This window comes from Hypomesus nipponensis, chromosome 20, assembly GCF_054491055.1.
Source record: "Hypomesus nipponensis isolate SF chromosome 20, ASM5449105v1, whole genome shotgun sequence".
In the NCBI taxonomy this organism is placed as follows: Eukaryota; Metazoa; Chordata; class Actinopteri; order Osmeriformes; family Osmeridae; genus Hypomesus; species Hypomesus nipponensis.
The window spans coordinates 3,949,370-3,976,788 of NC_140380.1; the positions used below are offsets into that span (position 1 = coordinate 3,949,370).

The following is a 27,419-nucleotide window of genomic DNA, read 5'->3' on the forward strand; positions in this document are numbered from 1 at the left end:
TCGCCATGTCAACACATTCTGTTAGACAGCTACTGTAAAGATTGTCACCCATCAAGGCTCTGGGGGTCTGGTTCTGGGGGGTATGGATTGTTGAGGATGGGGGGGGGGGGGTTTCCTTACTGCATGCAACAGTTTGTACTTTGTAAGGGCAACTGCAATAACAATTTAAGTTGAAACAAGGAAGAGATTCAGGATCCAGCAGTTGTGAGTAAACTACAGACTGCTTCTCTTGCTAAGTCTCTAACTACATTATCAAGCGCTACATACGCATGGAAATCTATGATCCACAATCAACAAGTTCATACACTATCAATGCTCAAGTAGACATTCAGAATAATAACAACAACACACATCGTCACAGTTAAGTTTTTATTTCATTCAACATTTCACATTACAAATATTTAAAAATTATGCATACTGTTATAAATAGTTGGCTGCAAACAATTAAATAACATTAGATTTTTCTTTTTCATTTCACTAGTACTTCAACAGACCAACTCCTAAAAATGTGGACATTTCATATTACATAACTTAATAAGAAAAGAAAATACAAAAATAGGAACTTATAAAGTGAAATGATAATAAAAATGAAGGTGGTATCTAGGTAGAAAATGCTAAGAATAAATACAACAACCTTCCCATACACAGTTAAAAACTATTGAAATTTCGCCATTAAGTGACATCATTAACAGACAAATATTTAAATATTTATTTTCCTTCAGAAAATGAGAACCATATATTGTGGAGCACAATATAGCAATTAGTAAAAACTAGTCACTTTAACATATTAAAAGCTTCACCTTAAAAATATAACATAAATCTGATCAAAATTATAAAAAGTAATTATACATTCCAATTAAAAATATACCAATGAACAGCTAAATACATTATTGACCTAATAATTACAATGCAATCAATCACAGTAGCTTGAAATAAACAAAATAAGCAAATGAGCACAAAACCTTTAAATGTTTTAAAAATAACTTCAATTATTTATATTAGTACAAATAGTTTGATTTCTTTTTTTCTTTTTTACAAACACCAGCATGAAAAGGATTACGATAACAGTAGAAAATGACTGTGAAAAACATATCAACATCTTCTTTAAATGTCTGCAATTAAAAATGGCATTAAAGAATTACATTGCAAAGAGTCTTTATCTGGAAAAAGGTTCAAAAGAAGTATTGCACATAACAACTCCGAGTTAACTTGCAACATTTACCACATTCAAGTTTTAAAGTTCCCCTTCTCTCAACATGGCAGAGCTTTTCCCGAGCACTGGGGTGAGTGATCGAGTCTGTTCAACAGTGTCCTATAGGATGCTAGTCCTACCCAGTTCATGTCTTAGTTGATTTTTTATCTTTATTGTCTTTGTTTTCTGTGCATCATCCTGCTGAGTGTTAAGTATGGGGGGTGGGTTGAGGCGAGTGGGTTGTTAGAGGATGGGGGGGGGGGGGGTAGTACAGGGGAGGGGTGGGGGGGTTGCCCTTAACAAATTATAGTTGAGAAACATTTGGTGCACAACCACAACAATCAATTTTCAATAGCTAATTCACGTATCATTGGTCTTTTTCATGCATGCTAAGGATTACAATAGGAGCTAGTTGGCAAGTTCAAGAATATATATTTTCAAATGTTAAAATACCTAAACACCAAACATCCATTCTTGTGATACGAGGCCCAACCTATACATAGACCTGTGTTGAATTTGCATTCTCCTTATAATAGTATGTTCCGGTGACGGAGTGGGTACTTAGAGATACCGATAAGCCGCCATCCTGCCACCAGGACGGCCATGTCTCCAGACCACAACACTAATATGAGAGGACAGCTGGTCCTGGCCATGCTGTATCACTTCTAGAATCTTCTAGAGGGCGACCGAGGCCGGGTGAGACCGGTTGAGGCCTGGTGAGACCCACTTTCCAATCTCTCCCCTCTCTGCAGGGTAGACATCGCAACAACACAAGTGCGCACTTTTAATTGTAAAGATCCCTCAGCACTGAAATGTATAAAAGCATAATTGAAAATAATATATATCGAAATCACTAAACATTTCTCTTTTAAATGAAAATGTCCATATATGCAGATCTCTCAGTAACAAAAGTACAAAAGCTACCTTTCACAATGTGAAAAATTGAGGTATTGCAAAAAGGAGTTTTCCCATTTTGTGAAAAATGTGCCTAAAATGACTGTCTGAAAGAAAAGAGATTTAGAAAAGTAGTGCATAATAAATGTTTTTATGTGCATGACAAAATAATTTAGCTAGAAAACACTGCACCAAAATCAGCAGGCCATGTATAAAATAATCTTATATTCTTTTTCTTCCTCTTAAACATCAAATTCATCAAAAAAGTGTTTTTGTCTTCTAAAATGTTCACCCGTCATGCTAACTATTTCCTGGAAGAGGTGCAACAGGCCCAGACTGTCTACAGAGTGTAGATGGACTTCTGTCTTACAGACACTATAGTGAGAGTAGATAGACTATATACTGTAGAGAGAGTATAGAGAGACTACATACTCTCTAGTGTGTAGATAAGACTATAGACCCCAGACACCCCAGACTATAGACGCCAGACATTGCAGATAGACTATAAACTCTCACTCTGGAGTGCAGATAAGACTGCAGGTCTTGCAGACTGTCTCAAGTGAGTGACTGTACTGTCTAGAGCGTCTATATCACAGCCCTGAGCCCAGGTTCTTCACGATGGGCCAGTAGGCAGGAGGACCTGGGTTTGATGGCTAGCAGGACACGCAGGAGAACGACCAGACCAGCAGCAACCCAGTCAGACGTCTTCTACTGGGCTGAGAACTACTGGCCGGCCTCACACTTCTCCTGTCTCACTGCCAGGCAGAAGGACCCCATCCACTGACTGCCTACTTCATTTGCCTGTGTCTGTCTGCCTGCGTGTCTGTCTGTCTGTCTGTCTGTCTGCTAAACAGGATCCAGGGACAGTCTTTGGTGTACAAGAGCCCACCTGGCCATAGTGAAGGACATGGGTGGAGCCAAATGAGAGAAATAAACCATAGGAAAAAATACAACAATTTAAAAAATCCACAGATAGGAAGTGATGCAAGGTATGACTGGGTGCTGCAGCACAGGCAGTCATAGGTCTCCAGGATCCTGCTCTATTCTGCCACCTGGTGGAGACACTCTGAACTGCACCGGGCCACATACGTCAGGGCCCTTGGTGATGAAGTTATATTACACCCGTCCTACCACTACTGATAATGATGACAACAATAATATTGAGAATCTTCATTTATGCTTAGAAACACTGGCTGAGTTGGCTGGGTGGGGACAGAAGGGGAAACAGGTCCCCTCCTCAAAGGGATAAGTGTTGATGACTGAACCAGACGTAGGCATCCTCCTCTCTTGCAGGATTGGAACAAGGGCCAGAGAAGACACTGATAATCTTTAGGAGGTGTCAAAATAGGAAAGTGGGCTCAATTGCAAGACTGCGTAAAAAAAAAAAGAAAAAAAAAGAATCAGGGCTTTTTCCTCTATTGGTGAGAACTAGCTGGCCCTGTACCCTAAGATACCTGGATCTAGAGCCCAGAACCCTCGAACAAGGTCTAAAACATGTTGGTTGGTTGCAAGTTTAATGTCTCTATACTGGCCGGTTCTCTGGGTCTTAACATCCTCCAGCTTCATACATTCCCCTGGTCAGACACTGCTTTACTTTAATTCTACTCTACTCTACTCTTCTTTCCGCAACTTTACTGTTTACTCAACTCCACCACCATCCTGGTTGGATTACAAAAATAAGGAAGTGACGAAGCAATGTCTGAAACGGTGCCTGTGCTGGCCCCGCCCCCCTACAGTTATGATCCAATGGGAGAAAGAGCCCAGCTGTCCGTCTCTGTCTGACCAATCAGCACGCTAGCAGCTAAGCTTGAGGTATTAGTTTTTGCATGTCAAAATGGAGATTAAACCCAAACTCTTGTTTGTTTGTTTTTTAAACGATCGTCAAGTAACATTAAATATTAGCATGGTCTCTTATATAGGTTTATATTTATATCTAGAATAAAACAAAACAAAAACGAAACGGCTTCAAGGATTGAAGCGATTGCGGGAGAACCCGCTCTTTTCCATGTCGTTCTTCTAACGGGTTGAGACTGAGCTGTGGTTCTGGCAGGTCCCAAGTCCACACACACACACACACCCACACACACACACACCCACACCCACACACCCACACTACAGGATGGGAGAGCTCTAATCACAGCTACATCCTTGCCTGCCCTGGTCAACGCCGCGGGGTCACTGCAGCTACATCCCAACGCAAGCCCCCCCCCCCCAGCTCACCACCCTCTGCATCAGGGAGGCATTAGAAAAAGGCCAATCTTGTGCACTAATAAAATATATAAAATCAAACTGCATAAAATAAAGGTAAAATTATATCTTTAAAATATATATATGTATATATTACCTCCAAAATTAAAATCTTTCCAAATTAGGTCTAAAAAGGAACCAGCAACAGAAAAGTGCATTTATTTTGTACAATGATTCTGCGACTCCTAACGTCTCCCCACTCCTCTCTCGCTCCCCCTCCCTCCCTCTGCCTCCCTCTGTCTCCCCTCTCGTCCCTCCTCCTCAGTTCCAGCGGAAGGAGATGTGCCGGGGTCTGTCTCCGCCCTCCTTCACCAGGGGCTTGTGGAACTCGCGCCCGGCGCGGGAGTGGATGGCGGCCCAGCAGTACTCACAGTAGTACTGTAGGCAGGTGACGTTGGCGCAGAAGAACGGGGCAAACTTGCCCCCGCAGCGCGTGCCCTGGCACTCGTCACACAGCTGGTCGTCCAGGACGTATGGCTTCACTTCCACCTGGGGGGAGGGGGACGCGCACACAAACACAGACAGACCCAGACGCACACAAATATACAGACACACACACACAGAGACACAGACACACACGCACAAAAGAGAAATGTATCAGGTCACGGTGCCAGCCCGGTTGAACACGGAACGTTCGGTGAGGACTGCGTCCCCGAGATAACCAGCGGAGGCCATCTTGTTCAGCTGATTGAGGGAGAAGATAAACGCTGCTTATCTCTGTTCACTGCTGCTCTATGTAGCACACTGTCCCAGACAGGGTGGAGGAGCAGGGAGGGGGGAGGAGAGAGAGAGAGACAGAGAGAGAGAGAGAGAGAGAGAGAGACAGAGAGAGAGAGAGAGAGAGAGAGAGAGAGAAAGAGAGAGACAGACAGGCAGACAGACAGAGAGGGAGAGGAAGGAAGGAAGGAAAGAGAGAAGAAGAGGAGGGAGGAAGAAAGAGAAAGGAGGAAGGAGGGGGATGGGAGGGAGGGATAGTGAGACAAAACCAAGTGAGAAAAATAAAGTTTGACAACAGCAGACATGGACAGAAACCAGGAGAGAGAGAGACAGAAAAAGATGGAGAGGAAAAAAGAGAGGAAAAACCGACGAGAGAGAAACGAACGAACGAACAAACGATATAAAGAGGGGGGGGGGGGGGGGGAGAGAGGGAGTGGCAACCACTTACCCGTTTATCTATCTCTCCATGTTGCAGCTGGACGAACCGGGCGCTGATAGCGGCAATGTAGCTCTGCTGATTGGAGAAGGCCACACGCCCCGCCCCCTTAGGGTACTTGAGCTCTGGGTCGGTGTCGATGCCGGCGTAACACACCCCTCCATACAGACGGTCCATGATCATAGCCAGCTCCACTGCACACACACACACACACACGGATGGATTCACACGCATATACATGCACGCGTGCACGCACGTATAACGCACACGACAGACACAAACAACGGGAAAACGATGTTGCGATAGGATAAAGATCACTGTTAAAACCTTGGCGAGTGAGTGCGTCTCTATAACAGGTTACCTGCACGAAGAGGGCGTGGCACCCCCCCCACAAAGATGGTCTTGCGAGGGTCAAGGGGCTGAGAGCCGTCCATCACAAAGTCACTGTCATTCAGGTTCCAGGGCCGGATCTGAACCTGGTGGGGGGCATTGTAGCATTTACTACATTATACTTCAGAGAGACAGAGAGACACAGAGAGACAGAGAGACAGAGAGAGAGACAGAGAGAGAGAGACAGAGACAGAGAGAGACAGAGAGACAGAGAGAGAGAGAGACAGAGAGAGAGAGAGACAGAGAGTCAGAGAGAGAGAGAGAGAGAGAGAGAGAGAGAGAGAGAGAGAGAGAGAGACAGAGAGAGAGAGAGAGAGAGAGAGAGAGAGAGAGAGAGAGAGAGAGACAGAGACAGAGACAGAGAGAGAGAGAGACAGAGAGAGAGACAGAGAGAGAGAGAGAGAGAGAGAGAGAGAGAGAGAGAGACAGAGAGAGACAGAGAGAGAGAGAGAGAGAGAGAGAGAGAGAGACAGAGACAGAGACAGAGACAGAGACAGAGAGAGAGAGAGAGAGAGAGAGAGAGAGAGAGAGAGAGAGAGAGAGAGGAGGACATGCAGAGAGATGGAGAAAGGGAGAGAGAGGTAGGAGTAGAGAGGTTGAGGCAGAGCGGTAGAGGCAGTGAGGTAGAGAGGCACAGTGGGGTCGATAGTGAGGTGGAGTGCTAGAGACAGAGAGGTAAAGAGGTCGAGGCAGAGCGGTAGAGGCAGTGAGGTAGAGAGGCACAATGGCGTCGAGAGGGAGGTGGAGTGGTACAGACACAGGTGGAGTGGTACAGACGGCGAGGTAGAGAGAGAGGTCGAGGCAGAGTGCACTAACAGGTTTGTCCTTGATCGTGGGGCTGGAGACGCAGAGGTACAGCTTGCCGTCCTCCTCGATGCAGGCGTCTATCAGGGCCTGCACTGAGCTCTCCTCCTGGAACAGCAGGAAGGCATAGCCTGCACACACACACACACACACACAATCAATGACACGCTATGCACGTCAAACAGCTGGAGGTGCCCTGTAGGGTTGTGGTTGGGTGGGGCTTGGTGAGGTAGGGGTTAGGGTTGTGGTTTTGTTTGTTTGTGGTTGTTTTTGCGGTTAAGGTTATGGTTGGGGTTGCTGTGTGTGTGGTTCGGGATGAGGGTTAAGGTTCACACTCACCTTTAGGGGGAAAGTAGGACTTGCTCTCGGCCTTGTGAGGCCAGTCCACAAACAGATGTCCAAAACGACGGAAACTGGCGGTGATCTCATCTGAGAGAGGACAGAAGGACAGGTCAGTCTGGTTGCCCCTTGCAAGCACCAGGTCACCCAGAGACAGGATTTGAGTGCTCCAAATATTTGTGCCACAGACCAATAGGCTACTGTGCTCGGATTGATCTTACACATCTATACAAACTTCTGAATTTGTATTCCAATTTTTTTTGTCAGTGACCATTTTGAAACCAGGCACTCGTACATAGGAATTGCACTGAAATGCAGTCAGGAAAAACACGCTGTAGTGAGACCGTGGTGTGATCACCACCAGCACAGTTGATCATGTCCCTCTACAGTGGACCTCAGGAGCGGCCATGTTGGATCATGTCCCTCTACAGTGGACCTCAGGAGCGGCCATGTTGGATTATGTCCCTCTACAGTGGACCTCAGGAGCGGCCATGTTGGATCATGTCCCTCTACAGTGGACCTCAGGAGCGGCCATGTTGGATCATGTCCCTCTACAGTGGACCTCAGGAGCGGCCATGTTGGATTATGTCCCTCTACAGTGGACCTCAGGAGCGGCCATGTTGGATCATGTCCCTCTACAGTGGACCTCAGGAGCGGCCATGTTGGATCATGTCCCTCTACAGTGGACCTCAGGAGCGGCCATGTTGGATCATGTCCCTCTACAGTGGACCTCAGGAGCGGCCATGTTGGATCATGTCCCTCTACAGTGGACCTCAGGAGCGGCCATGTTGGATCATGTCCCTCTACAGTAGACCTTTGGGCCTGTGCTGGGGTCTTCCATTCAACATTCATCTTTCACTAATCAATATTGATAGAAATTCAATCCCTTTAAAGATACACACACACACACACACAGACACACACACACGCACCTTCGTCAATATCAGGGGGTAGTCCTCCGACGAAGACCTTGCGTGAGTAGCGTTCCACGCGTTCTCCGTTCTGGTGGGGGAAACAGCCCCCACCCAGCCCCCCCAGCCCTTGCTCGCCACGGTCGTCGTCAGGGAAACCGTCCTCCATGGGGAACAGGGAGGAGTGGCCTAGGGAGGGAGGGGGCGGGGTTAGAGGTGACATTGTGAGCAATGGCGATTCGAGGAACCGTACGTCTCTCGCCCCATCCCTCCCTCTACATCCCTCCAGCCATGCCTCACTCTTTCCATCCCTCCATCCATCTCTCACTTTATCCCTCCCTCTATCCATATTTCCATCCCTCCCTCCACATAGTCAGCCACAGCTAGCTAGGCCAAAACACAGACACACACACTTCCTGTGGCAGTAGGTGGCTGTGAAGCTGAGCTGAGTTGGAGGTTGAACCATTGCCTTCCCAACACACACATCTCTGAGCTGCTTTATGTAAGAGAGTAAGCTCTCACATAGCGTGCTGTGTGATCTCTTAGTGGGTGTGTGAGGGACATACTGTATATGCATATGAACACACCACTAGACAAACACAACATCTGCATGCAAACACGCACTCCTCACAGGTCACTCTGCGGAGGGATATATGGGAATATCATGAGGCCTGTATGAGCCTGATCGCTGCCACAACTTTACCTCGTCTCCTTCCATAGTTCCTGGCTGCATGTGGAGCAGAGAAGGGGTCAGAGGAAATAAAAACCACAGAAATATAACCTGTCTGTCTGTCTGTCTGCTTGTCTGTCCGTCCCACCTGTCAGTCTGCAGTATCAGTGTGTGCATCGTGTTTTCACCCGCACACATATTAACATTATTGTCATTATTGTGAGAGAGAGTGGGAAAGGAGACTGAGGGAGAGAAAGAGAGAGGGAGAGAGAGACAGAAAGACGGAGACAGGAGAGGGAGACAGAGGAGAGAGGGAGAGAAATTGCGTTTGAGGATCTAAAGAGTCATCAGCTTGTGACCATCCGCTTTGAATCTGTGTGTGTGTGTGTGTGTGTGTGTGCCTGTGTCTGTGTGTGTGCATAACCTCTGAATCCCACTTATGCTGGTGCACCATCTGCTCATCTCCATGGCAGCGTTATCTGTACCATGTGACAAGGGAAGTAGAGCACTGCTTAGTGTGTGTGTGTGCGCGCACTTAGGCAGGTTGAAATAAAGGCCATACAGGATAACATGGAGTGTGACACACAGGCTCTAGATGGAGCGCGGGTGGGTGTGTGTGTGTGTGTGTGTGTGTGTGCAAGTCCTCTTAATACGTCAGGGTGCAGTGTGTTGGAGAGATCTCCTTCTTCTCATCGTTCCTGGGAAACAACCTGGTACTGATCCTTCCAGATCAACATATGGCTCACTCCCGCCATCGCTCCCTGCTTTGCTGCCTCGCTCCCTCCCTCCCTCGCTTCCTCCCTCCCTCCCAACAGCTATAACAAACTCCATCCCCCTATTCCTACCATCCCTTCATCTATCCCACCATCTCCATACCTCTTTCCATGCCTTCATCCCTCCCCCACCTTCATTCATCCCACCCTCTATCCCCCTCCCTCTCTCCATTTGTGAAGTGGTCTTAGTCTGGAGCGGAGAGAAGAAACGTACCATTGATGGGCAGAGGGTTGTCCCCACCCGGGTGTGGAAATCCCAGACGACCTGCAGAGGAGAAACATAATTAACATAATCTCTGTGTGGTGGAAAACCAGGGCACATTAGCCAGCTAGCTGCATTAGCATCATTTCTAGGTGCAGGAAATCCAGAGCACATTAGCCTGCTGGCTGCATTAGCATCACCAGAGCTTTTAGCTGCAGGAAAACGGGCTGAAGCCGTTAATGTCATACATTTTGCAAGGAGCCATTTGCCTGCCTACACACACACACAAAGCCAGGACAGGCAGCCTTGCCAGGGGGACAGCCCCAGTGCGGACAGCAGGCTGGGGAGGATAATGAGAGGGGACGACCAGGGATAGTGAGGCCATTGTGAGAGGACATGCAACACCCGGAGACTGGGCACATTCCTCTGGGTCACACTGAGTTCCATGGTAGCCCCCCCCCTGTCTCAACCCAACACCCACCAACTAGTCCAACCCAGACATGTAGCTGTCTGGACAAGCTGGATTGAGCCTGGGCCTTGGCCTGGGGCTTAGGCTGGGCTAGCAAGTTTGAAGAAGTGGGCTAGGGGATGGGCCAGCTAACTTGCAATAGTGGACTTGGGGAAGGGCCAACTAGCTAGCTAGCTAGCATTAGTGGGCTAAAGGAAGGACCAGCTAGCTATCAGATAGCATAAGGTGTGCTAGGGGAAAGACCAGCTAGCTAGCAAGGTGGGCTAGGGGAAGTATTAGAGTAGCTAGCATGACTGAGTTAGATGCAGGGCTACAGTAGCTAGCATGACTGGGTTAGGGGAAGGGCTGAAGTAGCTAGCATGACTGGGTTAGGGGAAGGGCTACAGTAGCTAGCAGGGGGGGAGTGCTGGAGTAGGCCAACACACCATGTTGTTATTGATTCAGAGAACAGAGAGATCTTTTCACTCACAGAGGACAATGCTGGTGGCCATTTAAAGGCACTTCTTGCTACTGTAGCCAGATCTGTTTTCACTCTCTGTCTCTCTACCCCATTTAATAAGTTCTGCAGGGTCTCTCTTTCTGTGTGTGTGTGTGTGTGTGTGTGTGTGCGTGCGTGCGTAAGAAGCAGTAGTAGGGCTGCAAAGAGTTGGGACATTTCCTGTGTGTGAACATCTCTGTCAAATTGAAATAGGAACTTTTGTTCTCAAATTTGCAGACACACCAGCAGTAAGTCCCAATCTATCATCCTTCTGAACCTTGTGGGAGACGCCAACTGTACTGTACATTACCTGAAGCTTCCTTGGTTTGCTAATGAGATTTCCACGAACCTCCATTTTGAATACTACAATTCATCAGCTATGGCTGCAGAGTTGTCCCACTCCCTCTCCTCAGCATGGACATGAGCCTGTACGCGTGTGGTAGAGTGTGTGTATGCTAACTAGTGTGCATGTGGTAGTGTGTGTTCAGCCCTGAAGCCTGCATGTGTGTGTGTGTGTGCGTGTGTGTGCGTGTGCATGCAAGGACAGGCCACACTCGCACATACAGGCACAGACACACACACACACACTACTAGGCTATACACCACAAGCAGCAGAACATCAGCGAACATGATTAAAGGATGACAAAGAAGAGTGAGAATATATTAATGAGGAAACGAGAGCAGCAGAGTGGAGGATGACAGAATGAGGAGGAGATGAGGTCATCAATAAGCCAACACCCTTCTTGACCAATCAGCATCATCGTTCTATTCAGCCTACACCCTTTCTGACCAATCAACATCATTGTTCTATCCAACCTACACCCTTTCAGACCAATCAGCATCAGCGTTCTCTTCAGCCTACACTTTATGACCAATCAGCATCATCGTTCTATCCAGCACCTACGTGCTTTGCTCGCATGTATAGTAGACTGATGTGAATTGATTCGAATGCAGACATAGTATTCAGCCGTATCTCTCTCCCGTCCCAGTCAAGCTAGCATAGGAAAGACTAACCAGCAGCTACAATGCAGCTCCAAACCAGGGCAGCTGGTGCTGAGATAAGCCCCCCTGGCTACAGTGAGCAAGCTAGCAAGCTACAGCAGCAGACGCATTGGCATGGCAGGCTCTGGTTTTCAGCTGAGTCACTGTAATGAAGCTCCACTGGTAGAGGAGGTTGGGTAGAGGTTACTTTCCAATAGTCTAGGTGTGTGCGCGTGTTAAGGCTGTGCAGGAGTTGTGTAGAGGTTAACCTATAGCCCAGATGTGTGTGTATAGAGGTTGAGTAAGGGTTGATAGCCTATAGCTCAGATGTGTGTGTGTGTATAGAGGTTGAGTAGGGGTTGTATACAGGCTTATATCCAATGGGCTTGAAGTGTGCGTGTGTGTGTTGTGCAGAGGTCATGTAGCTTCCTCACCTTTCAGGGTGTCCTGCTCAGCCCTCATGATGTCGATCAGAGAGTTCTCCAGAGAATGCATGTTGAAGCCATCAAAAGACCTGTTCCGCTCCTGGAGGCAGGGGGGGGGGGGGAGGAGAGACTTGTTTAGACACAAACACAGTACTACATAGCAGTCAAAGTTAGACGTAAACCATTTGAACAATATACCAACTTCTGAAAGTCGGCAAAAGAAGAATCCCCCAAACACATCAGGTTCTAGACAGAGTGAGTTTTGACCCAAATTCCTTAACCTAGATATATAACCTAGTGGTGTAGTACTGGGATTTACCGGAAACCAACCTCGGAAGAGACGACTGACCATACCCCTACAAATTATGAGAAATACGTCTCAGTGTCCATCCATCTAATGGGAGCCAATGGCCAGCCAATTAAATCTTGATGTACATTGTGTGTACTTGACTTTGACTTGACGATGAGTGGAATGACATTCGTCTAATCATATAACATTTTATAAGCGCACACATTCCCGCTTTTTTTCCTGCGTGCTCGACGGTAGCTAGCCTTTAGGTATAGACCAATTATTTGTTTGTAAACCTTCGGGACACGTGCGCAGAAAACCGGGAAAAGATAGCGTTTATAACGGCTAGAGAATTACACAGATTACACAAATAGATTTAAAAAGGCCAAAAAGGTAGAGGAGGACAGCGAGAGAAGAGAGCAAGCGATTCCCCAATAATCTGTCACATCATAATTGTGATTTGGGCACGAAAGTCTTGAAATTTTAGTGAGAATGTCGCCAAGTAGACCACATACTGTAGTCGGGCGGCAACCATGTCTTCACGTCATGTCACAATGTTCATAATTTTACAGCTTTACAGTCAATTCTACATCTAAAAAAGGCGAGCAGTGCACCAAGAGATATGGGAATTTTGCTTTTAGCTGGTCCAATTATTTTTGTGACTTGTGTAAAAGACTTTCGTGCCCAAATCAAAATTCTGATGTGACAGATTAGAAGGCTCAAGACGCACTTGTTCAGGGAGTACAACGGTACCTAGGAATGGTTTGCTGAACCCAATGCTAATTTCCTCAAGGATCACAATGACTCTTGCTTAGAGACTTGTTGCTGTTGTTGGTTAGTGGCAACTGATTTAAACTGTTGTATTCGCTGCAAAATTTTCTAGTTTAGTTAAACATATTTTTATTTTTACTGCTGTTGATGCTGCTTTTTCTACAGGTACACTTGCACTTAGAGGTTCATGTTGTTTAAATTGTAACCTGCTTAACTACATGCTCTTATGGTTCTTCCCTTTGGCACCTATTTTTCCTTATTTTGGCACTTAACTTCCTTGAAGGCGGTAGTACTCTTAAGTTTAAAACTATTGGATCTGCCCTAGCCTGGCTGCCAGCCCAATTTAGCCCCGCCCACAAAAAAAATTGTCTGGAAGTTGGGCCTGGGATAGCTTGGTTGGGGAAAAGTATGTCCTAACAGGAGCTGTTCGGACCAATCAAATTGTCAGGGCAGGCTTTATAGGATGATGAACAGATGATCAACAGTAACGTAATCAACCACGACACCAAGAGCGCTTGGGTTGAATTTGTTTTCAACAAACTACATTGCTCTGATTGGTGTAGGTATATCCAATTGAGCGAAGAGGCTTTTTTTGGGGGGAGTTCGGTTAAAACACGCCCCATACTCACAGCCCAACGGAGCAGTTTCAGACTCATATTCTGACTAGAATTATGAGTATGACAACGTCAGGCTAGATCTGCCCAGAGCCACTCTGGATCGCTAGCGTTCGCCTTAGCCAACTCCTTCACCACTAACGGAGCTATCTGGAAAATCAAACAAAGCCTGTGGGGATCAAAGATTGTTTTTGCTCCGGCTTTAACTTCTGGATATTCGGCAGCGTTACCACAACGGACCGAATGGCTTCGCTTGCATCTTTCTACGCCGCCATTATGGAACACCACCTCAAACTAGCGCACAACATCACGGTCATCGTTCTAAGCCACTCCCTCTGTTCGCTGATTGGACTGGTAAAAAGTTTACCGGAGAAATCTGACTAATATGTCTAAAGCCCAGACGCAGTACAGAAGCAAAATGAAAATTGAGCGGAAGTACGTTGGAGGGCAGAGCCATGCTAGTTTCATTCATCATTAGCCTAAGAAAGCGAAATCCGTTAGCCAGGCTAATTTTGCCTGTTTTACTCGGCAGGCTCTTTAAAGGTCTGGGGGGAACAAGTGACTTTTGTGCATGGACAAGTTAAACGTAAATGTACTTGTCCAAATTAAGTGCCTCAAAAAGTTAATGTCAAGCCCTGCAATCCAGTGTCCAGAGATATATATAATTACCTGATCGACACTCCAAGTGTATATACCCGGTTCGTCTTTTGCCACAGACATTCGCAGTTGAGCCTGCTTGACGTTGTGTAACGTAGGGTGATAATTGGTCTATCGGGTAGTGGTGTGTATGTGTGTGGGCACATGTTCTTGCGTGCGGATCAAGGCACGTGGTGGAGATCTACACATTCACAGTATACCCACCTACCCAAACACTACTACACCACACAGACCTAACACTACCCCATGAGTGTAAAGTAGATATCCCTACACTCCAAAAAAGTAGGCCAGTCTCAATCTTGCGTCTGCAAGCCGCCAAACATCATACAGACAATCTGGACGTTCACCTGAACTATATGAAGATGAGTATAGCTCAGTGGACAACAGGTATATTGACAGCAGATAACATTTAGTCATTTAGCAGATGCTCTTATGTGATAAAACAACTACGTTGATTAGGATAAATATTTTTTTTCTAATTGAAGAGCAGGTAGAACCCTCTACAATGAGAGTAAAAGACTCGCATATGCGACCAAATTTCACGCTAGGCAGTGGATAGTAAATTGTTCGATTTCACTCGCCAGTGGCTGTGACTGAGTTAGAGGCAAATAATAAGTTTAGCGCAGATTTCAATGACGCACCATCACTTGACTGCGAGTTAACATGATTGGCTGCTATGACGACAGACGTACAATTAGTTATTTTGCTGCTGCTCAACAACAAAAACGGAAATTGCCAAAGTAACAGAAAGTCACTAGATTTGTCGCTCGTCACTAGATAATATTTTTTGTCGCTAGGGAAGGTAAAACGCTACACTGCCTCTATTGCTTTCTGTCACAAAAAGATCGACTTGCTTTTTACATCACTTATCTCACACAAAGAGATGGATGCAAAAAAGCTACAATTCCTGTGAGAGCAGAAAACGCTTAAAAATGTTTTGTTATCAAGACAATTTAAGATTACTGTTCCTTGTTCAGATTATTCTTGCTCTGCTAATCATCTCTGCCAACTGCGAAAGAGCCTTCAGTACCCATAAGAGAATAAAATCCGACATCCACAGCAGTCTCACATCCTCACGCCTTTCAGAAGACCCAGAGCTTCAGTAGGCCTATAACTCATCAGCATTGGAGAGGTGGCTGAAGTCAGGTGGCAAGTGAAATCCATTTGCTAAGAAATGGTCGATTAAACCCATATGCAACCATAAATAATCATTCAAAGTAATTCCCCCCCCCCACAGCATTCCATGTAAAGTCTGATGAGTAAAATACAAAATGTAGAAGCGACTCAAGCTTCATGGTGTCTGTAGAGCGCCGAGCTCCCAGCTCAGGGCTGCTTTTCCAGTTTGTCCTGCTCCATACGTTACCCTAACAAACACACACACACACACACACACCTGCTTACCCTAACACACACAGGCCTGGTTAACCTGACACACAGACAGACACACACACACACGCCTGCTTACCCTAACACACACAGGCCTGGTTAACCTGACACACAGACACACACACACACACAAGCCTGCTTAACCTAACACTCACACACATGCCTGCTTAACTTAAACTAAGACACACAGGCCTGCTATGAGCATGACTAGCAGATCCCATGCAGCATGTCAATACTGCAGCTGTAAGCAGATTTAACTTCTATAACCCCTTTACACACACACTTATCTAAACACACACACAGCTAAAAGCACAAATACGAACACACAGCTAAATGAGCGCAAATACATACACCAATCACACATAGCTCAATACACATGTACTTTAGTACACATGACCACACACAGCTGAATACACACACCCACAACCTCATGCACACACAGGCACATACTTTAGTACACAAGGACACTCACATACCAAACACACCTGCCAGCTACAACACACACACACACACACACACACACACACACTGTCTTGCACAAACTCAACATTGTACACACACACACACACACACACACACACATACAAAGAGCACACTGGCTTAGCCCTAGGCTCCAGTCTGCAGACTGACAACCACGGGCTGACCTGCCTCATATCTCCAGCTTTGCACAAGACCTGGGAATCATTCACAACACACCAGACCCTGGGCGTGCACGTACACGCACACCTCCCAGGCCAGAGTCCAAGTACAGCAAACCAAACAAGAAGACAACACATCCTAGTTCACTGTTTACTTCAGGTGAAAAAGAAAATATCTGGAATGAGGCCTGTGCGATGCTGAAAGGTTTGTGTGCTGATGTGGTTGCGTCTGTCCGTGTGGGTCTACTGTGAGTGTGTGTGTGTGTGTGTGTGTGTTCTTCTGACTGATCATGAGCTTTAAAGTTATTATGTGGAAACAACACAGACAGTACAAATAAGATGTGCATGTTATTGCTTTGACCGTTTAAACAACATGTTGATATGCGTTTCCTCACAAATATTGCTTTACCTGACTTGTTATCAGGGTTAATGATGATGAATAATTTTTCAAAATAATCTAGATCACAACGTGGACAGCAACTGACAATGACAATCATATGGCCAAATACCATACGGCTCACCTTGCAAATTACGTGTTAGCAAAAATGTTATACCTAATACGTAAATTAATAAAGTGTTTAAATCCTTTGACCAAACATTTACTTTTGGCCGCCATGTTTCTGCATATGACGTCACAAGCCAGCAAGTCGTGTACCAACATTTTTGACGCCTTTCCAAGTTGTTGTTCCGACGTGTTCATGTGAATTTTCCAACGGCCAACCCAGCTTTATATTGCAAAGTTAATATAGCCCACCTTGCAAGGCTATTTTAGCCTAGCCTAGCAAAGTCCAAGCCCTTACAGCCTAGCCTAGCACAGCTTTACTGAACCATGCCTAGCCAAGTCACCCCATCCTCTTCCCCTTCAATCCCTGTCAGGCCAGATCAATAAAACTGATGAGTCTCCATCCATCACTCTCTCCTGCCCATCCATCAAGCTCTCTCCCTCTTCCATCCCTCTCTCTCCCTCCTCCATCCCTCTCTCCATCACTTTCTCCCTTCCATCCCTTTTTTCTCCCTCCTCCATCCCTTTTTTCCCCCGCCTCCATCACTCTATCCCTTCCCTCTCTCCCCCTCCTCCCATCACTCTCTCGCTTCCATCCCTCTCTCCCCCCCCTCCATCCCTCTCTCCCCCTCCTCCATCCCTCTCTCCCCCTCTTCCATCCTTCTCTCCCCCTCCTCATCACTCCTTTCAGCGTATCCTCTAGCTGAAGTCTAGTCATGTACATTGAGTTCCATCTAAAATGGCATTATAAATGAGATGGCATCATAAACGAGATGGCATTATAAAGACGCGTGCGTGTGTGTGTTTAACAGTAACAAGGTAATGTCCCGAGTTATTAATAACCCCCGTCATCCAGGAAATCACTCTGCATCGTGCAGACACAGCGCACCCACTCACTAACGCACACATGCTGTGCTCTTTTCTCTAGATGAAGGGTGGGAGATGGTGAAGGATACTTGTCATGTAGACACACACACACGCACACACCTCTCTCTCTCTCTCTCTCCAGCTGTAGGGTGGGAGATGGTGAGGCATGCTCATCCTATACACACACACACACACACACACACCTCTCTCTCTCTCCAGCTGTAGGGTGGGAGATGGTGAGGCTGCTGCTGCCTGGTTGTGTTCCTCTAATCCTGCATATGTGGATCACTTCCTCTCTCTGGGGTACGTGGCACACACACGCACGCACGCACACGTACAGACACGCAGGCAGGCAGGCATACATGCATGGATCCGTGCAAGGGACTCCTACATCACACCCACCAACACACACACACACACACACACGTGTGGACGCGCAGGCATGCACACACACACCGCACACACTCTGTGTGTCAGACCAAGCCCTCTAACAGGAATAGACAGGCGAGCCAGCATCGTGTGAATGACTGTTTCTTTGAGCTGGAAAATAGAAGATCTGGAATTAGGACTGGATGACCCCATCGTGTGTGTTTGGTTGTGCATGCTTCATAGGGTGGAGCACCACTGACCCTCAAGTGCTGTATCGACCACTATTGGTGAGAACATTCGGGAGTCATCCACCTATGGTAGTTTCAAGTCACAACAGGCCAGTACAAACTAACTGACAGCGAAGCAGCATTGGAGTGCGTTATCCGGTTAGCTTTGTTAAGATATTCATCGTTATTTGTGCCTGGTAGCCTGAGGTGCGGTTATTTTGCACTGTGTCTGGTGTCTACAGACCATTCCTTGACTCTCACCATCTGTTAGAACTATGAAGTTCTGATCCTTGATTATCTGCTGTATTTTTTATACCACTGTATGTCGCTTGGATAAAAGCAAATGCTACATGGACAACCGTTAATGTAATAATAACAAATTGTCAGGCAGGCCCACTGCATTGCAGCACATAGATGGATATTAGACCCAGTGGGATGTTGTTGACTAGGGCTAGAAGGTTCTGGATCTAACCCAGACAGTATGAATAGGGGATAAGGAGAAGTTCCAGCGGTGGGTACAGGGTTTAGAACTGACCCAGAATGTTATGAATGGAACAATGGGGGAGGATTCTAGAACTTCTCTAGAATGTTGTGTAGTGAGGGAACTGAGCAGGGTTCTAAAACTGCCTTAGAATGTTCGCAAGGGAGTGAACTGGGTTAGGGTCCGAGAACTGCTTTAAAATGTTCTGTAGAGAATAAACTGGGTTAAGGTTCTAGAACCGCTCTAAAATGTTCTGTGGGGAGTCAACGAGGCAGGGTTCTGGAACTGACCTGGAAGGGGAAGATGTTGTCGCTGCGGCCCACACTGTCGTCCATCCAGGACTTGGGGTTGAAGCCGGGGCTGGTCCGGGAGTACTTCTGGGATACCACGTGGTTGTTGGGGAAAGTCTTCTTCAGGGGGGAGATGGAGTTGAGGGGGGTCATGCCCCCATTCAGCCCCCGCCGGTACTCCCTCCCCTGGGAGCCCCCCCAGCCCCCGTAGCCTCCCCCAGGGCTCCAAGAGGTGGAGGAGGGGGAGGGCGAGGGGCTCTGGTAGCTGCCCCAGGGGGAGGGGGGCTTGTTCAGGTTGTTGGACAGGTGGGGCAGCTGGCTGAAGGGTGCGTTCCTGTGGGGGAAGGGGGGCGGGTGGGGACTAGCAGGGGAGCGCCGGTGCTGTTGGTGCTGGGGGTGGGGGTGCTGGAAGTGGGGGTGGGGAGGGGGGTGGTGCTGGGAGAGTGCCGGCCCAATCTGGGGGGAGAAGTTGCCCCCGAAGCCCGGACTGACGTGGTGAGAAAAGTTCTGGAACAGCAGCTGGCCGTTGCTGGCAGAGGCGGCCGGGTTGAAGAAGCTCACGTCCTCGTTGATTATGGTGGACGGAGCCGGGGGGATGGCGGCCGACCAGTTGTTGAACCCCGCCAGCGAGGAGGAGGTGCTGGACGGGACGGGGGGGCCCAGGCCGGATGCGTCCTGGTAGTCAAAAGGCGTCAGCACAGGAGACTCCAGACGCAGCTTTTCCTTCCCAGAGCCGCTGTCCGAGGGGCTGCCATCGACCTTGCCCTCCTCCCCCACCCCCACCCCTCTGGCCTTTTCGAGCTCCGAGATCAGACCCGTCTCCTGGTGGCTCCCCGGGGACTGTTGCTTTTCCTCTTGCATCTCCTGGGGCTGACCTTTCACCTTCTCCGGGCCCAGCAACTCATCCTGCATGCTGCTGTGGCCGCTGGTGGTGGGGAACAGCCAGGGCGAGCCGCCTCCGCCGCTGCTTGTGCCATTCCCCGCGGTGGTCGTGCTGTTTATGTAGGCGGGGCTCTGGGACGCATTCTGGTGGTGGTGCGGGGCCTGCAGGTGCGGGTGGATTCGGACCGGGAAAGCGGACTTGTTGCCGGTGTTATTTTGTACTAGGACTCCGAACCCGTAATCCCCCATTTGTCAGCCCCGCACACAAATATGCTATCCCGTGATCGGTACGTCTACAGAGACGGACAGAGACAAGAGAGTGGGACAGAGTGGAAACACCGTAAATTCGCTGTCCCTTCAATAATCATTCACACAGAGGGAGATTTTCAGATTTGGATACAACTACACTCGAACACAAGCACGAATGTTAGATCATGAGACGGCCCCGACTGGAAAGATAACATATTGTCGATGCTCACCGAGGCACGGCGAACCCTAGAGAAGACAGCTCGCTCATCTTTGACCAGCAATCTAATTATAACCCCGTGACGTTGCAGTATAGCCCAGCAGGCGAGCAAGCAGTGTGCTAACATGGAAGCTAGCTAGCCACCTAGCTCGCAAATCTGCCACGGCTAAGGTTGGACGACAGAGACACTGCAGCAGTGTAGCTTCAAGCCTTCTAGCTACCTAGCAAGCAAAGGATCAAATGCGTGGCTACCAGTCACGATGGATAGATCTGATTGAATACAATTAAATGTGACCAACAAGCTAGATCAGATGGTTAAAGGGGAAAAATGGCACGTCTTTAGCGACCTTGCCTGACAGCTGTCAAAGTATGTCCCCTTAAGCTCAAGGCTGTGGACTCGACCCTTTAAGTGTAAAAAAAATGATGACGACGTTTTATCGTATGACTGTGGTGAAGTTTGACGCTAATCCTCTTCAATCGTACACTCATTTACAACAGTAACCTCAACAAAGCTTGTGTAAGATAACTACATTCATGACGAATTTAAATAACCTAGCAAGGGAGATGGCAAAATATGTCAGCCAACGCGTTACTACTAGCTTACTACGACACTAGCTAGCTGTCTCTCTTTAATTGATTAGCTGGACAATAAAACCAATTTCACCTTCTCGCTGTTATCCTCGATGCAGGCGGCGAGTCAGTCGAGATCCGTCTTGTGGTTGCTTGCGATACTTGGGGAAAAAAACCGTGAGAGGCTATCTTATAAGGCGATATGAGTTCTACTTATAAGGCTTTCGGCTAATAGAGTTAGCTAGCTTTTCTCTCCTCTCCTGACGTGTCCTGCTTGCTCAATGACACAACCCTCTCTCGAGCGAACAAGCCGCTAACCTTGATTGTATCAAATAGATTTGCTACGTCATTGAATTGAACACATGAAACGAAATCCAACCCAAACTGCTAATAGAGCCTTAATCAGTCGGTTTCATGGTCTTGACAATTTCTATCTTTTTGTCCCCCCACTACAGCCAGCTGATTCGTTCTTGCGTTTCTTGGCTGCCTTACTCTCCTCAAAACCGACGGTGGCCAAGTGACAGCTCGATCAGCCGCGAGACACTTCCGGTTGGAGCTCTGCCCCCTCCTAAGCCCGCCCTTTGCCACCCACTCCTCGTGAGATATTGGCGTATTATTGGTCGTCGGAGCAATAACCTCGCCCATTTCTTCCTTATTAGCCAGAAACTCACAAAGATGTTTCCGCCCAGTAAGGTCAGAATGATGATGAATCTCTGCCCAGTAAGGTCACGTTCCCGGTATCTCCTGCTGAACGCATCTCAGTCGTGAGAAAACGACACCCAACCCCCACTAGAGAAGGTGATGGAGGTTATTTCTCTAGATTCGGATCATGTTTCTCCATTATTCTCGTGTAATATTATTACTTGGCGCATGTGGTGATAGTACGGTAGACGGGAGAATGCACACGCTAAGTACAGGGGCAAAACAGTTGACCAAAGTAAAGTATACCAGGGTCCATTGGATAATTTACACAGAATAGGCTGCAGTACCGTTCCCGTGTATGACATGAGTGTTAACCCTGTAAGTGGCTGAAGCACACATCCTGAAAGCATCTCTGGAGTGGATAAACATCGCAGTAATTGCATACATCTCCATGACACACAGAGCGGCATTGCTAGGCTACATGGGTTAGCTCCCCCACATGGGAGGCAGTCTGTTGGCTGGAGGGGGGGGGGAAGAGGGAAAAAGAGGAGAGGGGGAAGGAGGAAGAAGGGACTGAGGATTCAAATCCATGCAGCTTCCTGTTGCTGATATTGTAGTGTGTGTGAGGCGGGGGGGGGGGGGGATCTGTGTGCATGGGTTTTGCAGTAGTAAGTAGCTATTTGCCTGGTTACCTTTCCGGGGTTGGGGTGGGGGGAGGGGTGTATGGTGGAGGGTGGGGTTATAAGGGAGGCACCTGCCTGGTAGGGGAGGGGGGTGAGGCACCTGCTTGATTTGTGCTCCTTCTCTGTTTGAAGGATCAATCTCATTATCAGTGAGGCTGGGAAATGATGGCCCAAGGAGAACAGGAGAACAGAGGGAGGAGGGGTGGTGTAGAGAGAGTGTGTGAGAGAGAGAAGGATGGAGAGATGGAGAAAGAGCAGCTGTGCCTATAGACAGAGATGTGATTAGCACCAGCCTGCTGCCTCGTGTCCTCTCATCCATGCTTTCACCCTCTCATCTATCCTTTTATTCTTTCACCATCTCATCTACCCCCTCACCCTGTCATCCTCACACTCTCTCACCCTCTCTTACCCTCTCACTCTCATTCTCTCATGCTCTCACTTTCTCATCCTGTCACCAAATCACTCTCTCATCCTCTCACTCTCTTATCTTCTCACCCTCTCGCTCTATCACCCTCTGATCCTTTAAGGCCGAATCCCATTTCTCTTACCCCTACCCCTTACCCCTACCCCATAGGTTTGTGCGTTTACGACAGTAAGGGATGTCCCAATACTCGTTTTGATCGAGGGGTAGGGCTAAGGGGTAAGGGTACATACCCCTTAAAACCAAGTGTTTTCGGGAGCTTACTTGAAACCAAGGGGTATGTGAATACTGTGCAACTGAACAATGGCAGCCTGTTCATCCGGAGAGTCCCATAAATGTAATATTTTTGGCTTAAATAATTGATTTAAAAATTACAACAGTCTTGTTTTGTGCTCTACACAGTCCTGTACATATATATTTGCAACCACGTTCTTAATTGAAACGTTTTAAAAAATCGCTAGTTTGCTACGCTAACGTCACATTGCTGAATTGCACAACAGTAACGCATTTCTCTGACTAGCCTTGAATGGACTCCATGCATGTCTCAAGTTTTATCTAAACTCCATTAGCAGCGAATTTCGATTGATATCAGTGCATAACACTACTTGCTTTGGAGACATCGATACGTGCTAGATGACATAACCGTAACCAAGTGGTGTCTCATTTTATAAGGGTATATAACCCTTATCACTCAGTTTCGAGGGACAAAGGCTAGGGTTAAACTAAGGGGTAGGATTAAGGGTAAGACAGGGAATTGGGACTCGGCCTTACTCTCATCCTCTCTCTCTCATCCTCTCCCCCTTTTATCCTTTTACCCTCTCACCCTCATTCTTTAATCCCCCACTCTATGATCTAACCTCTAACCCTCTCACTTCCTCACCTTCTCACTGTGTCATCCTGTCACCCTCTCACTCTCATCGATACCTCTCATCCACTTATCCTCTCACTCTCTCATCTATCTCCCACAATCCCACCATTTCTGCAGCAGAAAAGGAACCTTAACCCTTGTGCTGCCTTCGGGTCACATGACCAAAAGGTTCATAACGAACCATCGTTGTGTTTACCCAATTTTACCCAATACAAAGGCAAATACAAATAATTTTCTTTTAACCTTCGCAATGTGGGGGGTCTGAGACAGCCCAACGGTTCAAAGAAAATGCTTCACTTTGTTTTTGTATGCGGTAAAATTATCGCAAACGACGGTGGGTCACAATGACTGATGGGTCAGAATGACCCGAGGAGAACACAAGGGTTAAGAAGTGTTCTTTTATCAGCAGATTGCATTAGGTTACATTATACAAGACAACACAGACATGTATAAGCTCACATGTTGTGTACAAGCATCATGGAACAGTACGCACAAATGAATCATATGGCAAAGTCCATGGGTTAATTCATTCAAATATGAGAATTTGAGCTCTACCTCATGTCATTATTACATGATGACGTTTCAGTAGGTCTTCTCCATTCCTCTGTGTTCTCTCTTACTGTCGATCTCTTTTTGTAATTTCTCTCTAACTCTTCCACCTCGAGATATGGTGCAGGTGTGTGTGTATGTGTGTGTTTGTCAACCATGTTGTATGGCCAGCAGTTCATTCCATCACATTCCTGTATGTTTTGCTTCTGCTTTGTTTCTTTTGTGTGTTTGTGCATGTGTGTGTTTGTGTGCATGTGTATCTCACCATGGTTGGTGAAGGTTATGAATAAAACATAGAATCCATTAAAAAATTAATCACCCCCACCTAAGGCACAATTATGGTGCTACTCCTCCTAGAGACAGTGAGAGACAAAGCAAAGGAGAACAAGGGAGAGAGAATTTGAAGTAGGGAGACAGTGAAAAAAGGGAGAGAGAGGAAGAAAGTGAGTGAGAGAGAGGTAGAGCGAGCGTGAAGGAAAAAGAAAGAGAGAGTGAGCGAGGGAGGGAGCGACAGAGCAAGGGAGGGTGAGAGAAGGCAAGGGGTAGAGAGGAGAATGGAAAAAGCCACAGCGTACTGTGGCAAAAAACAACAACTATTGTTTTAGTTCCACATGAAGTATTCAGAGAGTTTGCATGCCATGTTTATACCTAACAACATGCTCTTGGGGCAAGCCTAGCCAGAACCTCTGTCCTCTATTGCTTCTGTTTACATTCTGTATCTAGTACAAACACTTGTGCATGCACACACACACACGTGTACACACACACACACACACACACTCTGCTACCAGTTTGAGAATGACTCCTTATCCTTGAGGGAAGCTGCACAGGGCTTATCATGCTAGTTTGTATAAGAGGACATGGGTGTTGTTATAGGGTATAGACCTTCTTGGTGATTATGTCACCAGCTGAACTGTCCTGTATTTAACGCTAAAGCTAGCTCTGGCCCTGGCCCTAGCCCTGGCCCTAAATGTCATCAAAAGAGCAATAATGAATTCAGGGTGTTGATTGCTTTAGTCTTTAAAAATAATACTAAATGAAATGTTTGCAAATATGCATATATTATTCATATTATTTATACTGTTTTTCAATGAAAAAAAATCAAGGTACTCTACTGTCTTTATAAAAACGTTTGAGAAGTTTGACAACTTCATAAATGTTGTATTACTGTTAATCATGTAACGTTAGTCACCCTTTTGTCCCCCATGCCCTTACCTAACCTATCGCGACTTAACCTACCCCCACCCACACAAAGTCTAATCTACCCCTCCCTAACCCACCCATACCCCTACTCCAACCCCTTTTCTAACCCTCCCTAACCCACCCATACCCCTACTCCAACCCCTTTTCTAACCCTACCTAACCCACCCATACCCCTACTCCAACCCCTTTTCTAACCCTACCTAACCTACCCATACCCCTACTCTTACTCCTATCTACCCCTACCTTAACCTTCCTGTACCCTTTCTGGAGAGTTTGTCATGTTCACAATGGCTGCTGTAGTATAAAGATGTCACGGTGGACTACAGGCCAGCTGCTCATCTGGACCGCAGCCTTGTGCTGTGTGTGTGTGCGTGCCTGTGTGTATGTGTGTTTGATCTCTGGGGACAGAGAAGTAATCAGGGCATAGAGGTGCCCAGGGCAGGGCCACAGTTATCTCTGACTGGGAGGGTTTGGGGAGTGTGTCCGTGTGTGTGTGTGACTGTGTGTGTGGGGGTGGGGCAGGAATGTGGACCGAGATCGTCAAAGAAGGCAGCCTGATTTTATGGTTCCTCTGGGTCCTCTAAGAGAGTACATTACTATGAAACAGCTGGGGGTCTCTGCGTGTGCGTGTGTGTCTTTGTGTATACGTTCTTCTGTGTGCCTCTGTGTGTGTGTGTGTGTGTCTGTATGTGTGTCTCTGTGTACGTGTGTATCTGTGTGTGTCTGTGTATTGGTGTCTGTGTATACAGAATGTGTGTGTTAAATTAATTGAGATGCCATTCGTCTTCCTCCTGTGTGAACAGCTTGTGACAGTGACACTATAGAGAAGGATCAAAATGTCTGCCTACCTTAGCTGTGACAGCGTACTTGTCTGTCCAACCCATCTCACAATTTCTGCACCTCTTCTCATTCCTTCTTCGTTCTCCTCCCTCTCTCTCTCCCCTCTCTCAAACGCTCTCCCTATATTACTTTATCTGCTCCTTCCCCCCTCCCCTCCCTTCTTCTCTCTCCCCCCTTCCGTCCTCTCTCCTCTTCCCTCCCCCCATTCCCTCCCTTCTACCCTCCCCTCCGCCTGACAGAGTGCTGACAGTGGTGCTGCAGGAAATGCTGAGTCAGACAGACCTGGCCTATTCTCCACCCCCCGTACAAACACACAGTGGCCTTATCAATAATGTAAAATACTAAGCCATGCTTGACTGTATCTGTGTGTGTGTGTATATGTGTGTGTGTGTGTGTGTGTGTGAAATGTAGTGTCAGGCTCTGAATCGTGCGTTGCATTTCAAGAAAGTAAAGGTGGCGTTTTCATTTCTTTATTTTGTAAGTGGGTCAGTAAGCACCCCTCTCCACAAGCACACACTGTCCTCATGGAAGGAAGTTCTCTGAAACTTCAAACCCTGAAGGGGGCCATGATGCAGGGGTGCCTGGTGGACATCCTAATGACAGGGTGAGGTTGTCTCCCAGATGTCCCCTCAGACTCTTGCATCACCACTCAGCCAGACAGAAGATGAAGGAGTCTTGACCACTGAAATGTCCTCTTCCTTCCTACCCTCCTTTAACTCCTTCTTACCCTCCTGTTTCTCCCTCCTTTGTACCCTACTGTAACTACCTCCTTCATATCCTACAGTGACTCCCTACTTCCCACACTACAGTAACTCCCTCCTTCCTAACCTACTGTAACTCCTTCTTCCTACCCTACAGTACTCAGTCCTCGCAGGCCTCCTGGCATGTGTCTGCAGATGATCCAGAATGCAGTTGCCCACCTGATCTTCAAACTCCCGAAGTACTCGAGCACAAATCCACACCAGGCTCAGGCAGAAGTTCTGACTTTAGTCTCCCCAAAGCACACACACAGAAAGGTATACGACAACATCTTTATTCAGTTCATTTAAAACATACTGCCCAACCATTCATCATGTCTAACATTACCACTGTGTGTACTCCCCGCCTGAAAGTTATGACAGTGGCCAAACAGCTCCCTCCCCTCTGTCCTTTCTGTACTAGGGGTCACATCACAACGTCACATTCAATATTTCTCATGACAATTCACCCAGTTAATGACACACACGTTTAAAACAATCAACCCACAAGTCACCTCCAACACAGGGGACAATGTTAT

General features: G+C 47.2%; 1 protein-coding gene across 3 annotated transcripts; it reads right to left on the bottom strand.

Annotated features, from left to right (window-relative positions):
- Window positions 1–355: 355 nt before the first annotated feature.
- Window positions 356–21,472, bottom strand: cpeb4b (cytoplasmic polyadenylation element binding protein 4b). 3 transcript variants are annotated; one of them, XM_084683841.1, is made up of 11 exons: window positions 21,032–21,472; window positions 19,020–20,194; window positions 11,938–12,028; window positions 9,588–9,638; window positions 8,634–8,657; window positions 7,952–8,119; window positions 7,020–7,109; window positions 6,693–6,811; window positions 5,848–5,962; window positions 5,499–5,680; window positions 356–4,822 (listed from the first exon to the last, which is right to left on the bottom strand). In XM_084683841.1, the coding sequence occupies exons 2-11, from the start codon at window positions 20,148–20,150 to the stop codon at window positions 4,595–4,597; spliced, it is 2,199 nt and encodes a 732-aa protein (XP_084539967.1). In that variant the 5' UTR covers window positions 20,151–20,194; window positions 21,032–21,472; the 3' UTR covers window positions 356–4,594. The 3 variants fall into 3 exon arrangements, with proteins under 3 accessions (XP_084539967.1, XP_084539968.1, XP_084539969.1); XM_084683842.1 differs by lacking the exon at window positions 8,634–8,657 and having other exon boundaries at window positions 21,032–21,471; XM_084683843.1 differs by lacking the exons at window positions 7,952–8,119; window positions 8,634–8,657.
- Window positions 21,473–27,419: the final 5,947 nt, after the last annotated feature.